Source organism: Leuresthes tenuis, unplaced genomic scaffold, assembly GCF_036924035.1.
Source record: "Leuresthes tenuis unplaced genomic scaffold, fLeuTen1.0.hap1 SCAF_16, whole genome shotgun sequence".
NCBI lineage: Eukaryota > Metazoa > Chordata > Actinopteri > Atheriniformes > Atherinopsidae > Leuresthes > Leuresthes tenuis.
In genome coordinates this window covers 1,268,071-1,284,815 of record NW_027325370.1, presented here as the reverse complement: position 1 = coordinate 1,284,815, position 16,745 = coordinate 1,268,071, and the positions used below count along the sequence as shown (strand labels likewise).

Here is a 16,745-nt window from a genome sequence, read left to right as displayed (position 1 = left end):
GAACCAGAACCCAGAGGAGGGATTATATATCCCAGAAGGCCTGGGAACGCCTCGGGATCCTCCAGGAGGAGCTGGAGAGGAGGGCTGGGTTTCCCTGCTGGACCTGTTGGTTCTGACCCGACCTCAGATAAGAGGGAGAGGATGGATGGATGATGGATGGATGGATGATGGATGGATGATGGATGGATGATGTTTGGAAGGATAGATGATGGATGGATGATGGAAGGATAGATGGATGGATGGATGATGGATGGATGGATGGATGGATGGATGGATGGATGGATGGATGGATGGATGGATGGATGGATGGATGGATGGATGGATGGATGGATGGATGGATGGATGATGGATGGATGATGGATGATGGATGGATGGATGGATGGATGATGGATGGATGGATTAAAATGATTAAAGAATCGTCTGAAATGACCATAAAATTGTAATATTGATTAAATCTCAGCAGCTGATTGGCTGTTTAAAGACGGCTGACATCTCTTTTCCACTCATCTAACCAACCATCTGTTAGCTGATTCCATTTCCTTTTACATCGTTCCTCATTGAGTTCGGTTTAGGTTTCGTTCGTCTGTCTTTTTGGTTAATTTACCTCAAGAAGACAAAACCACCATCTAACAAAAGATCTACCATTGTAAGACTTGTTCAGGCGCATAAAAGCTGCAGAATAACACAGCAGCAGCTGTACCTCCATGCAGCAGTCCCCGATGATCTCTGGCACGATGCCGTAGAAGGCCAGCTCCTCGTCGAAGGCCTGGATGCACTCGTATCGGGGGTAGTGCAGCTTCCCCGTGCGGTAGAAGTTCAGAATGTGCCGGAACATCTCGGGGTCTCTGTCGAAGAAGTACTCCTGCGTGTCCTCGTTGTAGAAGAACTCCTTCTCCGAGGATCCCAGCAGCGTGTCGGGGTAGCGATCCAGGGTGTTCTTCCACGTCTGGAGACATTAAAGCACATTGGACACATTTTAAACCATTTGGGCAGGTCACAGTAACACTGAAACCAAACCGATCAGAGCAGCTCGGGGGTGGCTGAAGGCTCCTGTCAGCAGGTTTCTTCTTCTTTAGCAGAAACAGTAAAAAAAAAACAGTAAAAAAAAAACAGTAAAAAAAAACCAGTAAAAAAACAGTAAAAAACTGTTAAAAAAAACTGTAAAAAAACAGTAAAAACTGTAAAAAAAACTGTAAAAAAAACTGTAAAAAATGTAAAAAATTTATAAAAAACAGTTAAAAAACAGGAAAAAAAAAACAGGAAAAAACAGGAAAAAAAAAACAGGAAAAAAAACAGGAAAAAAACAGAAAAAAAAACAGTAAAAAAAGTAAAAATAGCAGCTTTGAAACGTCACACATTCACATGTCAAGAGCCCCTGAGGTGTTGGAAGGGCCCCTGAGGTGTTGGAAGGGCCCCTGAGGTGCTGGAAGGGCCCCTGAGGTGTTGGAAGGGCCCCTGAGGTGCTGGAAGGGCCCCTGAGGTGCTGGAAGGCCCCCTGAAGACCCCCTTATTTCTACCCAAAAGCACATCGATGTTCTGACCAAAAGAACAGAACCCAGCAGAGAGGAGCTGAAGCGCTTTATGGCAACACGAGTCTCTGGGAGTGTGACAGCGGCGCCAGACAAAGTCCAGTGACGGCAACACTTGGAGCGTTAATGAGTTTAAAATAACAGTGAACTAATTCTGCCTCATTTTAAAAGATTTACGATCAACAGCCCAACAAGCAGCTGGCAGACTCTCCAAAGAAGTAGCTGCAGGTTCTGCAGTAGCAGCAGGTTCTGAAGCAGCAGCAGGTTCTACAGTAGCAGCAGGTTCTACAGTAGCTGCAGGTTCTACAGTAGCAGCAGGTTCTACAGTAGCTGCAGGTTCTACAGTAGCTGCAGGTTCTACAGTAGCTGCAGGTTCTACAGTAGCTGCAGGTTCTGAAGCAGCTGCAGGTTCTGCAGCAGCAGCAGGTTCTACAGCAGCAGCAGGTTCTGAAGCAGCAGCAGGTTCTACAGTAGCAGCAGGTTCTACAGCAGCAGCAGGTTCTGAAGCAGCAGCAGGTTCTACAGTAGCTGCAGGTTCTACAGCAGCAGCAGGTTCTACAGCAGCTGCAGGTTCTGCAGTAGCTGCAGGTTCTGCAGGTTCTACAGTAGCTGCAGGTTCTACAGTAGCTGCAGGTTCTACAGTAGCAGCAGGTTCTACAGCAGCAGCAGGTTCTGAAGCAGCAGCAGGTTCTACAGTAGCTGCAGGTTCTACAGCAGCAGCAGGTTCTACAGCAGCAGCAGGTTCTACAGCAGCTGCAGGTTCTGCAGTAGCTGCAGGTTCTGCAGGTTCTACAGTAGCTGCAGGTTCTGCAGCAGCTGCAGGTTCTGCAGAAGAAGCTGCAGGTTCTGAAGCAGCTGCTCAGAAAAACCAGAAATGAAATGGTTTGGAGACAGAAGCAGCAGCTCAAAGAAGCCTTTAACTCACAGGCTTCAGTGTTTCATGAGTAAAAGTAAATTTGATCCAAACTTGCAGACACACAGATTTGATTTGTGCGTAAATAAATGATACTATAATATATGCTTATGTATATTAAATATGTCCCTAACTGAGCTCCGTACCTTCGCAATCAAACGTTTCTCTGGTTTTACTGCAAAAGAGTTCCCTCCCTTCTGAAAAAAGTCACTTTTTATGATTCACATTATTCTAAGAAGTTCTTAAATAATAAATAAATGAATAAAAAGACACTTTTTAAAGTTGTTTTTGGGCCTATTTGACAGTAAGATCGTTTTAACGGCACATTCAGAGTGAATTAACAGGAAAATGTGTTAATTTGACATATTTCTGAAGCCTTCACAGAGCCTGACCTACAGCAAACTGTCATTAACACACTGAACATACAGTTTAATAAAGCTAATAATAAGGAATAAAGTGTTTTTGTTCATCACAGATTGTAGATTCACCCCAAAACTGAGACAAGCAAGACAAATATCAGATTACAGAAGTGCTAAATCATCAGCAGAGACGTAGCTTGACTTTAAAGTGTTGGCATATCCTGGAGAAACAGTGTCTCCTTATTTATAGATGAAGAAACAATGGCAGTTTTGGCACATTTTATATGATAAACTGCTGCTGCCAGGATGGACTGGACCACGCTTTCTGTGACTCAGCAGGCAAAATGAACTCTGACCTGCTGGGTGTGGTTGATTTTAATTAAAAATATACAAATTTATGATAATCTGGACAACCAAACCAAAGAAAAGAAGATTTATAAGCCGCTGTAAGAAGGATGCTGTAAAGCTCAGCTCAGGGAGGCTAAAAGTAAACTGGAAAACAGTCTTAACCCGTTTGAATATGAACAGACATGAGAAACAGACAAATAAAAGCTGTTCTGGAGCCAAAGAAAGACAGAAAGTTTATAGAATCAACAGCAACAGCTTCTGGAGCTTCTCCAAGCAGCAGGTTACCTGCTGACAGGTGAGGGTGTCAGGATTGGGTATAAAAGCAGCTTCCACCAAAGGTTCAGCCTCTCCAACAAGGATGGGTCGTGGCTCACCGCTTTGGGCCAAACTCCATCAGAGAATCATCAATAAGTTCAGGAAATATTCCTCAGAGTCAGACTGGAAAGAACTTTGGTCTTTCAGCATCTACAGAGCAGAATATTGGGAACAGATTCAGGGAGTCTGGGGAAGTCTCAGTGTGGAAAGTTGCTGTGAAACTCACCCACGGCTGCTCAGATGTGTGTTTTATTACTTTGGTTTCAAACTTTAATTTGCTTTAAACGCCAACAACGAGATAAAAACCCTCAGAAACACAGTTAAAACAGTTAAAACAGTAAAAAACGATCAAAAACAGCCCCAGAGTCAGACACAGCAGCAAGAAAAGTGTCACAGGAAGTGAAGAAGAAGAGAAGGAAGACAACAGGAAGTGAAGAAGAAGAGAAGGAAGACAACAGGAAGTGAAGAAGAAGAGAAGGAAGACAACAGGAAGTGAAGAAGAAGAGAAGGAAGACAACAGGAAGTGAAGAAGAAGAGAAGGAAGACAACAGGAAGTGAAGAAGAAGAGAAGGAAGACAACAGGAAGTGAAGAAGAAGAGAAGGAAGACAACAGGAAGTGAAGAAGAAGAGAAGGAAGACAACAGGAAGTGAAGAAGAAGAGAAGGAAGACAACAGGAAGTGAAGAAGAAGAGAAGGAAGAATAAGCATCAGATGCTGGAGAGATCAGAGGAAAAGACACAGATGCAGAGAGAAAGAATTCTTTCTTCTAACATAAGCTCGAACCTTATCGTCTGTTAGCTCCAGTTTTATCTCATTTCACTCAGAAATCTAGTTTAATGCAGCAAAACACTGTAAAAGCTGCTGTAGAGCCAAATAAAGACAGAAAGTTTATAGAATCTACAGTCAGGAAACCAAAACCGTCAGGCCACCATGATCCATACAGCCACATGGGCTCAGGAGGAGCTGGGAGAAGCATTTCCACTCAACACAGTCCACGGCTGCATCCAGAAATGTGAGCTGAAGCTGCATCACACCAGCAGGAAGCCATATATCAGCTCTGAGCAGAACCACGGCCCAGTTCTCTGGACTCCAGCTCATCTCAGAGGGACAGAAAGACAGTGGACACGTGTTCTGTGGGCAGATGAGTCCACGTTTCAGCTGCTTCTGGGAAAAACTGCTGAGAAAGAGCATCCAGCTGTTCTCAGAGGAAGGTTTAAAGCAGCGTCTGTGATGGTCTGGGGCTGCAGCAGAGTCCAGGGCATGGAGGGCTTCATCTGGGTGAAGGTACCACTGATGCACAGCTGGATGTTGGAGTTCTGCAGAGACAGATGCTGCCATCAAGGTGCCGTCTTTTCCCGGGAGGTCCGTGGTTATTTCAGCAGGACGATGCCAGACCTCATTCTGCAGGACTTCCAGCAGCTTCAGACACACAGAGTGTGTGAGCTCGGCTGCTGCCTGCAGTCCACATCTGTCTCCTGCTGCAGATGTTGGAGCATCATGAAGAGGAGAACCAGACAACCAGGGACTGCTGAGCAGCTGGAATCTGGGATTCAGCAGGAATGGACTCAGATTCCTGTGAAAAACTCAGTTCAAAGCATTAAAAAGAGTCATTAAAGGAAGCTGAAGGATGGAAACATGAGTCTGGAGCAGCTTTTACTGAGTGTTGCTGCTTCAGGTTCTGGATCTGGTTCTGAACACTGAAGCTGGTCGGTGAAAACTCTGTTTTTGTTGACCTTTTAAAACACTTTCCATCAGTTTGTGTGTCTGCGTCGGAACAATCGTCACATTTTAAATATTTTAAATCAGTTTTTATTCAAGAAACAAAATCAGATGAAGAAAACGTTCAAAAATATGAGATTTAAAAGTCAGAAGCTGAAGTAAAACAGCAGAAATTCTGGAAAAGATTCCATTATTTTCAGGATTCATGGCAGATTTTTACGAGCCTCCATCAGAACAAAGAGAAGCAGCGAGGGGCTTCCATCGATCTGATCAGTGATCAATGATCAGTGATCAATGAGCTGAGCAGCTGGAATCTGGGATTCAGCAGGAATGGACTCAGATTCCTGTGAAAAACTCAGTTCAAAGCGTTAAAAAGAGTCATTAAAGGAAGCTGAAGGATGGAAACATGAGTCTGGAGCAGCTTTTACTGAGTGGTGCTGCTGCAGGTTCTGGTTCTGGTTCTGGTTCTGAACACTGAAGCTGGTCGGTGAAAACTCTCAGAATCATTTATCTGGACTCATGTCTGTTAAATAAAGGTCTAAACTTTTAATTCGGTAAATATTGGAAAACACTTTGAAATCAGATGAATAAGCAGGTCTCCAGCATGAAGGTTCATTTTGTCCCAGATCCTCCACAACAGGCCAGTTAACACGGGTCCAGTTAAGTCTAAATGCCACATTCTTTCTCTCATTCAGATAATCTAACACTAATACTGGAGTTCCTTCAAAGAACAATGATCAAATGAAACAGGAAAAATGCTCATTATGTCCCTGGGACCTGAAAGTGAGCCACAGACCTCAGAATAATGCAATAAATGGAGTTTAATTGAGTCTTTGATGCAGATTTTAACCCAACATCGTGCAGCTATGACCTCACCACATGATCACGACTCACATCCCCAGCACTGGGGGAAAATAATTATATTATAAATACTTACACACTTCTTTTAAGGCAGAAATGTTTAACTCCACAGCTGGATTATTATAATCTAATTTAATCAAAGTATCCTTTGGATCTGCAGTCTGTTTTCAGAGCTGCTGCTTTCTACTGTTTCACCATGAAATCGACATGAAAAAGACACAGCGGGGGTTTGATGTCATATTAACTGCTCCACATTTCACTCTTTAATCATCTTTTCTGCTAAAAATAACAGAACTTTGTGTGAGGCTGAGCAGCAACAATAAAGCAGAGTTTATAAGTGGACTCCAACAGAGAGGTGGTTTTAGATCTGAAACTCAAGCAGAAAGTGATGGAACAGGATGATGAGGCCTCTGATGCAGCCCAGATCTGGGCCTGACCTGGGCCTGACCTGGGTCTGACCTGGGATTCATCTGGGCCTGACCTGGGCCTGACCTGGGCCTGACCTGGGCCTGACCTGGGCCTGACCTGGGTCTGACCTGGGCCTGACCTGGGCCTGACCTGGGATTCATCTGGGCCTGACCTGGGCCTGACCTGGGCCTGACCTGGGATTCATCTGGGCCTGACCTGGGCCTGACCTGGGTCTGACCTGGGATTCATCTGGGCCTGACCTGGGTCTGACCTGGGATTCATCTGGGCCTGACCTGGGTCTGACCTGGGATTCATCTGGGCCTGACCTGGGCCTGACCTGGGCCTGACCTGGGCCTGACCTGGGTCTGACCTGGGATTCATCTGGGCCTGACCTGGGATTCATCTGGGCCTGACCTGGGCCTGACCTGGGCCTGACCTGGGCTTCGTTTGCCATCCGAGGCTCAGTTATGGCTCAGTTATGGCTCAGTTATGGCCCAGTTATGGCCCAGTTATGGCCCAGTTATGGCTCAGTTATGGCTCAGTTATGGCCCAGTTATGGCTCAGTTATGGCCCAGTTATGGCTCAGTTATGGCCCAGTTATGGCCCAGATGTGGGCCAGTTATGGCCCAGTTATGGCTCAGTTATGGCCCAGATGTGGGCCAGTTATGGCTCAGTTATGGCTCAGTTATGGCTCAGTTATGGCTCAGTTATGGCTCAGTTATGGCCCAGTTATGGCTCAGTTATGGCCCAGTTATGGCTCAGTTATGGCCCAGATGTGGGCCCAATAAAACTGCAGATGTGGACCAAACCCTCTCTGCTACCTGGGAGGAAACTCTGACTTTCCTGGGTTCAAAGACGTCTCACAAAGTCAAACGTGAATATTTGTGACGGGACTAAATCATCCCTGTTCAGGAACACTAGGCCACGCCCCCTTTCTACGCCATTTTCGGAGCATGCTCAGTAGACACCCACCTGGAACCTGACTCCGCTGACATTGACATACAGGATCTCATCTGATCTGGAGGAGTTGTCCACCGGAGGTTTGGGCATCGTCTTCTTGGCCAGCGGCAGCCAGCCCACCGCTGCCGCCCGGGCGAACGGCAGCCATGTTGCCACGCCGGCCGCCATCTTGCTTCAGAGCGTTCCACCTGCAGAGAGTCTGACAGTTGTGTCCTGGGAGGAGGTCGGCTGGGGGCGGGGCTCTGAAGAAGCTGGACTCACTGCTTTTCCTGCCCTCGGCAGCGAGCTGTGAGGTGGTCGGACATGTTGAGGGGGCAGGATGGGGGGGGAAAAGGGGCAGAGGGAGGGGTCAAAGGGCAGGTGGGTGTCAAGCCATGAAAAAAACACGGTAAAGGAGCAGGAACGCTGCTAAATCTGAGAGATTCTGGTAGCTCGTGGCTTCCCGAATAAGAACAGCGCTCCTCCTGCTCCTACGAGACGCTCCTCAGGGCAAAAAAGGCACTTTTAAAACCAAAAGAGAAGTAATAAGCTTGTCGGTGAGGTTTCCTCCTCCGAACATGGACCCTTTTCATGAAAAAAACACAATTTCTTGAAGTCTCAGAGAAGCAGGATGTGAGTAATAAAACACTGGCTCTTTAATAAAGCCGCCGCAGGTTTATTGCTGCAGGGATTCAGAACACAAATACAGATCCAGGCAGGAAAGCGTTAAAACGTGTGCCGGACTCCTGCCTCTCTCTCAGATTCTTATTAAATTGTGATGACGCTCCCAGAAGTTGCAAGATAGACAGAATAGCCTCTAAGTGTTTCTCTGCTGTGGAGAATATAGATCAGCAGCCTCCTTCCTGCCTTTGCTTGCTGTTTCTTCGTCTCAAGTCTCAGAGTTTCGGTGGAAGTCGGAGGACGTCAGCGGCTCTGTTTTGGAGAGCCGGGAGAAGGCGAAGGACTTCTTGTCCATGTATGGCTGTCCTGTCAGAAAACACACAAACATAAAAGAGACAAAGTAAGACACAAACCAGGAGGAGTTGGAGAAAATGAGCTGTTCAAGGAAAGGATCGAAGAGAAAGAGTCACTGGTGAGGAGAACCAGAGGAGAAGTGAAAAAGGTGAAATGGACAGTGAGGGAGGAAAGAATGTCCAACAGAAAAGGGATAAACAAGATGAGAAAATCAACAAACTGGAGGGAGGAAATGTGGTGAAAAGAAGAGGAAGAAAGATCTGAGGCATGGGAAAGGAAAACAAGAAAGAGCTTTATTTAAGTTAAGAAATTAAAGGAAAGGATGAGTGGAAGAATCAGAGGAGAATAAAGAGATTTAAAGCAGAAAATTCAGTTTTATTCCAATCAAATAAACTTTATCAAACTGAAAATAGTTCAAAGACAACAAATGAAAACCTGAGAATCTCACTGATGTGCTTTAAAGCATGTGGGTCACCTTCAGCTGGTGCTCTGAAATGTTTCCAGTCGTTCCTGGTTTTGGTCTCAGGAAACCTTTTTAATGAGTGACAGGTGGAGGGCGGCAGGTCAGCCCAGTACCACTGAACCTGTTAGCCCGCGCTAACAGGTCTCTTAGCCCGCGCTAGCTTACAGTTGCCCTTTAACACTAAAATGTATTAAAAAGTGGGGATAAAAGTCCTGATCGTTCCCTTTTCTCTGCCTGATTCTCATTCTTTTTTGGTCTTTACAACCAACAGAACTTACACAGTCGTGTGTTTCAGTAAAAACTTCTGTGTATGACGCAGTCAGTGCGTCAGACAAAGGCTAATCAGTCGTAGCAGGAGGTTGTAAAGCAGCTAGCAGCTAGCATCTCTAAACTGTGACCCACTGAACACTCTGTCAGTTAGCCATTACCATTTCTAGGCTGGCAAACATCCCACAGAGCTCACAACCAACCAACTTCTGCTTTGGTTACTAGCATGCTAAAGCTAACTGGATTAGCTGCTAAGTTAGCGCACCTTGTTAAGCAGCGGCTTGTGTTGTATGCTAATGCCATCTACTGTTGGCTTCACTGTTACTGCAGTCTGTGGCTGCCACCGTTAAGTAGAAATCAATTTCAGTTACAGCAGGAAATCAGCTCATTTTAAGTTTGGTCCATTTAATGTGTCGAAGTTTGTGAACTTTGCAGGTTGGTTGACTGAAAAAGGACTTTTCCTTCATCGACAATGTTTCCCTTTTCCCTTGTTAAACACTTCGTAAAGTTTTTAAAGTGCTTTGTTTCCTGTATTCCAAATATTTAACATGCTGCTGGCATCAAACACAGAAAATAACTGTTTAATTTCCCATATTTGATTATCTTTGCTCGGTTTAAATCACTTCACATCTTTTTATGCTGTTATTCTACATAACTTTATTTGTAACCATATTTATCTGTGCAATGAGATGAATAAAAAGTTAAATCAATCCAACCATCTGCTAAATAATTTAGTTCTTTAAACCCAAACCTGAGACATCTTGACATAATACGACAGTATAAGCTGTCTGGACCTAATCAATCTTCATCCTGCTCAAACTTCCTCTGACAGTCGAGCAGCTGAAGCCACATTTGTTGTTTCAGATGAAGATATAAAGCTGCAGGTTATTAAAGATGTTGTTATGAGGCGAGCGGTGCGTCTTCGGTCTGCTGAGGAAAGTCTCTCAGTCTTTATTCTCCCTCAGCGATCTTCATTCAATAAAGCAGCCACAATAAAGTTTCCTGTGAAGCCTTTCGCTGTCAGATGCAGAGTTATTGCATGAAGTCCACAGCGGGAGCAATAAAACTTTTCCTTTCTCAGCTTTGGTTTGAATCATCCAGTTTAACCTTTTCAGCACCGAAGCTGTCAGCAGATCTGACCTTCAGCTTTTTTTCCACCTCGGACCTGTGTTTAATGGCTCTGCAACAGTTATTAATCAGCTAAAATCTGAACATTGTACCTCACAATCGTACATTTCTGGGTCCTTTTCACTAAAGAAAATCTCTCATGGCTTTAGAATAAGTATGACTGTAATTTTTCCTCATTCAGTAAATGTGGATCCATGAATATGCTAATCTAAACCGAGAAGCTAACACAAGCTAAAAGAAGTTAGCGGGGTGCTAGCAGGCAGCAACTGTTCCCTTTGCTGAGCTAGCACGTGAGAGCAGCTAGCGGCTACTAGCTCGACCCAGGCCAGGTTTTGGCTCAGAGGAGCTGAATGCTCACTCAGAGTCAAGTAGCAGCGTGGTTCTGCTCGCTGCTGCTCCCTCTGCTGGGCCCAGTCCTGACAGCTAGCAGCTAGCACCTGCTAACACTTCGAGGAGGAGGCCGCTAGCCCCCAGTTAACTTTTCCTCATAGGGGAAAACTTTGAGATTCAAGAGGATTTGTGGTATCAAATTTAAAGGAATTCCTCTTTTAGAGCCTCTAAGAACCCAAAAGCATCCAATAAGAAAAGATTAGATAAACCTTTATTTATCCCACAGTTCACAAGGACAAACAATGACAGTGAACACTGAGTCCCCACTATGTTTCATCTTTAACCGAGAAGCTAACATAAGCTAGAAGAAGTTAGCGGGGTGCTAGCAGGCGGTAGCAACTGTTCCCTTTGCTGAGCTAGCACGTGAGAGCAGCTAGCGGCTACTAGCTCGACCCAGGCCAGGTTTTGGCTCAGAGGAGCTGAATGCTCACTCAGAGTCAAGTAGCAGCGTGGTTCTGCTCCCCCCTGCTCCCTCTGCTGGGCCCAGTCCTGACAGCTAGCAGCTAGCACCTGCTAACACTTCAAGGAGGAGGCCGCTAGCCCCGGCTAACTTTTCCTCATAGGGGAAAACTTTGAGATTCAAGAGGATTTGTGGTATCAAATTGAAAAGAATTCCTCTTTTAGAGCCTCTAAGAACCCAAAAGCATCCAATAAGATAAGATTAGATAAACCTTTAATTATCCCACAGTTCACAAGGACAAATAATGGCAGTGAACACTGAGTCTAGATGTTGTTAAAGTGTGTCTGAGAAGCGTTTGAAATCTTCTTCCACCAAAAACTCTGCAGACTCGATGCAACTCTGCGTCTGTCTCATAAAATCCATACAACTGAGTGGACGGAGCCTATTGATTTGTGAAGTGCTGTTTTCAAGCTTTCAGTTTGGATGATCCCTGAAAGCTAACTGGACAAAACTGTGTTTTCTTTCAGGTCCTGAATATTTAAACTCCTGGAATTATTTTCTGAAGAACACTGATGAGTCCACGATGGAAGTCTGTTAGAATAAGATGTTCTGGAGTCACTTTCAGCAGCTTCTGAATCAGCTTTTCAACAAAAGAAGAACCGAGACACAGAAAATGTGAAGAATGACTTCATGTAAACTAAACTAAAAGCCCTTTACATTTAAAAGTTAGCAGGTCAGATATTTTAGCTGTTTTTGACATTTATCAGCACTTATTTGGGCTGTAAAAACAGTAAATGTGTGTAAAGTGCTGCACATCACGTGTTTTCCTTCATGAGTTTCTAATTTTCCTAATAAACTAAAACCTTGTTCATCACACTACATCTGACAGCTAATCAATACGACCATATGAAGACGGTAAATGAGAAATTGGACTTAAGTCAACAGTGTAACTGCTGCCAGCAGAGAGCTGATGTTCATTATTGATCATTCCAGCTGTTTTTAAAGCAAACATCAGGTTCCTTTCGTTCTTTCTGAATCTGATCCAAACCTCCAGCCACAGCAGATCAATACAGACTAATCAGTGAAGGACATTCATCACGATATCAAAGGAAGCCGTGTGGAAAGCTCTCGTTGTTCTCAATAATTAGAACCAAACGTCCCAGGAGGCAGAAAACAGTAGAGCTTTATGGGCCCTGGGTTCGGTCTCTCAGGTCCGAGGCAGGATGGCGTGCAGAAAGACCTGAGAGACCGAACCCAGGGCCCATAAAGCGTCAGGAAGGCGTGCAGAAAGAACACTTTATGGGCCCCGGGTTCGGTCTCTCAGGTCTGAGGCAGGATGGCGTGCAGAAAGACCTGAGAGACCGAACCCAGGGCCCATAAAGCGTCAGCATGGCGTGCAGAAAGAACACTTTATGGGCCCTGAGTTCGGTCTCTCAGGTCCGAAGCAGGATGGCGTGCAGAAAGAACGCTTTATGGGCCCTGGGTTCGGTCTCTCAGGTCCGAAGCAGGATGGCGTGCAGAAAGAACGCTTTATGGGCCCTAGGTTCGGTCTCTCAGGTCCGAAGCAGGATGGCGTGCAGAAAGAGCGCTTTATGGGCCCTGGGTTCGGTCTCTCAGGTCCGAAGCAGGATGGCGTGCAGAAAGAACGCTTTATGGGCCCTAGGTTCGGTCTCTCAGGTCCGAAGCAGGATGGCGTGCAGAAAGAGCGCTTTATGGGCCCTGGGTTCGGTCTCTCAGGTCCGAGGCAGGATGGCGTGCAGAAAGAACGCTTTATGGGCCCTGGGTTCGGTCTCTCAGGTCCGAAGCAGGATGGCGTGCAGAAAGAACGCTTTGTGGGCCCTGGGTTCGGTCTCTCAGGTCCGAAGCAGGATGCCGTGCAGAAAGAACGCTTTATGGGCCCTGGGTTCGGTCTCTCAGGTCCGAAGCAGGATGGCGTGCAGAAAGAGCACTTTATGGGCCCTGGGTTCGGTCTCTCAGGTCCAAAGCAGGATGGCGTGCAGAAAGAACGCTTTATGGGCCCTGGGTTCGGTCTCTCAGGTCCGAAGCAGGATGGCGTGCAGAAAGAACGCTTTGTGGGCCCTGGGTTCGGTCTCTCAGGTCCGAAGCAGGATGCCGTGCAGAAAGAACGCTTTATGGGCCCTGGGTTCGGTCTCTCAGGTCCGAAGCAGGATGGCGTGCAGAAAGAGCACTTTATGGGCCCTGGGTTCGGTCTCTCAGGTCCAAAGCAGGATGGCGTGCAGAAAGAACGCTTTATGGGCCCTGGGTTCGGTCTCTCAGGTCCGAGGCAGGATGGCGTCCAGAAAGACCTGAGAGACCGAACCCAGGGCCCATAAAGCGTCAGGAAGGCGTGCAGAAAGAACGCTTTATGGGCCCTGGGTTCAGTCTCTCAGGTCCGAGGCAGGATGGCGTGCAGAAAGAACGCTTTATGGGCCCTGGGTTCGGTCTCTCAGGTCCGAAGCAGGATGCCGTGCAGAAAGAACGCTTTATGGGCCCTGGGTTCGGTCTCTCAGGTCCGAAGCAGGATGGCGTGCAGAAAGAACGCTTTGTGGGCCCTGGGTTCGGTCTCTCAGGTCCAAAGCAGGATGGCGTGCAGAAAGAACGCTTTATGGGCCCTGGGTTCGGTCTCTCAGGTCCGAAGCAGGATGGCGTGCAGAAAGAGCACTTTATGGGCCCTGGGTTCGGTCTCTCAGGTCCAAAGCAGGATGGCGTGCAGAAAGAACGCTTTATGGGCCCTGGGTTCGGTCTCTCAGGTCCGAAGCAGGATGGCGTGCAGAAAGAACGCTTTGTGGGCCCTGGGTTCGGTCTCTCAGGTCCGAAGCAGGATGCCGTGCAGAAAGAACGCTTTATGGGCCCTGGGTTCGGTCTCTCAGGTCCGAAGCAGGATGGCGTGCAGAAAGAGCACTTTATGGGCCCTGGGTTCGGTCTCTCAGGTCCAAAGCAGGATGGCGTGCAGAAAGAACGCTTTATGGGCCCTGGGTTCGGTCTCTCAGGTCCGAGGCAGGATGGCGTCCAGAAAGACCTGAGAGACCGAACCCAGGGCCCATAAAGCGTCAGGAAGGCGTGCAGAAAGAACGCTTTATGGGCCCTGGGTTCAGTCTCTCAGGTCCGAGGCAGGATGGCGTGCAGAAAGAACGCTTTATGGGCCCTGGGTTCGGTCTCTCAGGTCCGAAGCAGCGGAAAAATGGGCTAAAATCAGAAAGATGGAGTCTTTAACAAGCATCTAAGGTGTGAAAATGAATGAAATGCTTTCACATGCTAACAGATGTGTTACAGCCTCTGTCTCGTGTCAAGTTCAGACTGAAGCTCGACTTTGGCCTTTAAATTAAACCGACTCTGAGAGCGAAGCACTCGTTAAACCTCCCGTGTGTGACCAGGAGCTGAGTCTAAATTATGAATGAACTTTCAGCCTGACTGCTCGGTTCAGCTCACTTAGCACTAAGCAGAAGCAATCCACCGCCGCACGTGGCTCAGGGTTTTAACAGAGATGTCCCTCGTGATGTCAGGAAAGCTGTGATGTCAGCAGAAGTTTCTAATTTCTTTGTTTTTCACAGAGTCGGTGAAGCTGAAAAATGTTCTGGTTCCCAGAGAGAGACTTTCACAGCATTAACTGTTCTCCTGATGATCCTGTTGGACTCTGTCTGATGCTGATACAACTTCAACAGTAAAGTCAGTGATTTCATGGAAAAGTCAAAGTTAAAATTAAGTTTTTATCTAAAGAAAAGAAGCTCAGTTGAATCTAAAGTCTGGAAGTTAGTTGGATTCTTTAAAAAAAGTCCTTAAATCTAAAATTAAAATTAAAATTCTTTAAAGTCTGGGTATATTTGGAGTCTAAACCTAACAAAACAGCCTCTAAACAGGCTTTAAATGTAATAAAATGTCTCCAGAGATGCAGAAGATGAGCTCAGCTCCTCCACATCGCTGCCATCTGACTGTCAGGACTTAGTAAAACTGCTGAATGCTCCTTTTATGACTCCTTTCTTATGTCCCACATGTGGTCCTTTACATGTTCCTGTGCCAAATGAAGAGTCCTGTGGTAGATATCGAGTAGCAGGTAGTGCTGGGAGGCCCTGTTGGATGGAAATGTGTGTTTCCCTGAAGCTGTGCTTCTTTCTAATATCTGCTCAGTTCATTCCTTCTTCCAGAAGCTTCCATTAGCTCCAGGTGTCCGTCCTCAGAGGGAATCCCAGCTGACATCAACACAACCACGGCTCTGGCATCAGTGTTTGGTTCACTTTGAGAGGCTCCTGCAGGGGGTTCAAGCAGGAAACCTGGTTTCATGGTCACTTCCCTGCAAGAGCTGGACCCCAGGCAGCAGATTTACTGGCTGAGAGAAAGACTCTGGTGGCTTTAAAACTGTTTCTGGACTGGACTGAAGGTTCAGGGGAAACTCTGAGGATGTCAGAGCTTCAGACTATCCTGGAATGAGCTCCTCTGTGATGGGATCTGCTGATCTGAGATCATCTCCAACACTCATTTACAGCCAAACTAACCACATATAATTCACTGTTATCTGCAGCGTGTTCAGAGCAGGAAAAGCTGCTCAGTGTGGTGAACAAAAGCAACTCCAGAGTGCTTAAGAACACCTTGTCAGGGAGATGAGTTTGTGGTGGTGAAAGCACCGATAGAGTCAGGGCCGTAAGAAGAAAGGATTCACATGTTAGAGAAGAGAGCTGGTGAATCATTCATGGATTACAGAGACCAAAGTGAGCTGCTGTTGTTTGGATGAACTGGAGGTGAAGGAGCCTCTGTCTGACGGGTGCAGTGGGTCTCTGGGTGTTTACGGGGGTGGGAAGCTTTATTTGTTCTGTCATGGTACCTTTTTAGCCTCTGTGAGTTGCTTTTTAAGTAAGAAAGGTGCCATATAAATAAAACTTGATTTGATTCATGCTCCGCGGCACGACTTCCTCTTTATTTCAACTTCTGAAGGTTGGTGTGCAATAAACCAACATCTTTATCACAACTATTCATAAGAAATATGAAGCTGGGACAGCTCCATGTTTCCCACGGTGCAGCATCCCCTCTTCTTCTAGAACATCTGTAAACATCTGGAGCTGAGGGGCCCAGCTGCTGGGCCTCTGGCAGAGGAACGTTGTCCCCATCCTGTCTGATAGAGGATTCCTGGCTCTTATTTGTTGTGTTTAGATGTTTTCAGCTTTAACCTGCATCTGATGGAGCTTTAACCTGCATCTGATGGAGCTTTAACCTGCATCTGATGGAGCTTTAACCTGCGTCTGATGGAGCTTTAACCTGCATCTGATGGAGCTTTAACCTGCATCTGACGGAGCTTTAACCTGCATCTGATGGAGCTTTAGCCTGCATCTGATGGAGCTTTAACCTGCATCTGATGGAGCTTTAACCTGCATCTGATGGAGCTTTAACCTGCATCTGATGGAGCTTTAACCTGCATCTGATGGAGCTTTAACCTGCATCTGACGGAGCTTTAACCTGCATCTGACGGAGCTTTAACCTGCATCTGATGGAGCTTTAACCTGCATCTGACGGAGCATTAACCTGCATCTGATGGAGCTTTAAGCTGCATCTGATGGAGCTTTAACCTGCATCTGACGGAGCTTTAAGCTGCATCTGATGGAGCTTTAACCTGCATCTGATGGAGCTTTAACCTGCATCTGATGGAGCTTTAACCTGCATCTGATGGAGCTTTAACCTGCATCTGACGGAGCATTAACCTGCATCTGACGGAGCTTTAACCTGCATCTGACGGAGCTTTAAC

General features: G+C 46.4%; 2 protein-coding genes across 4 annotated transcripts in view; both read right to left on the bottom strand.

The window, feature by feature from the left end:
* The window catches only part of gripap1 (GRIP1 associated protein 1), a 265,294-nt gene that overhangs the window by 163,450 nt on the left and 85,099 nt on the right, over positions 1-16,745 (bottom strand). The gene's annotated exons all lie outside the window — the stretch shown is intronic.
* Positions 1-16,745, bottom strand: part of kcnd1 (potassium voltage-gated channel, Shal-related subfamily, member 1) — a 95,600-nt gene that overhangs the window by 65,813 nt on the left and 13,042 nt on the right. Inside the window, exons 2-3 of the mRNA XM_072367057.1 lie at positions 7,425-8,378; positions 701-946 (exon numbers count right to left, since the gene is read on the bottom strand). Coding sequence (XP_072223158.1) covers positions 701-946; positions 7,425-7,580 — 402 coding nt within the window. The 5' untranslated portion in view covers positions 7,581-8,378. The remainder of the gene's footprint in view (positions 1-700; positions 947-7,424; positions 8,379-16,745) is intronic.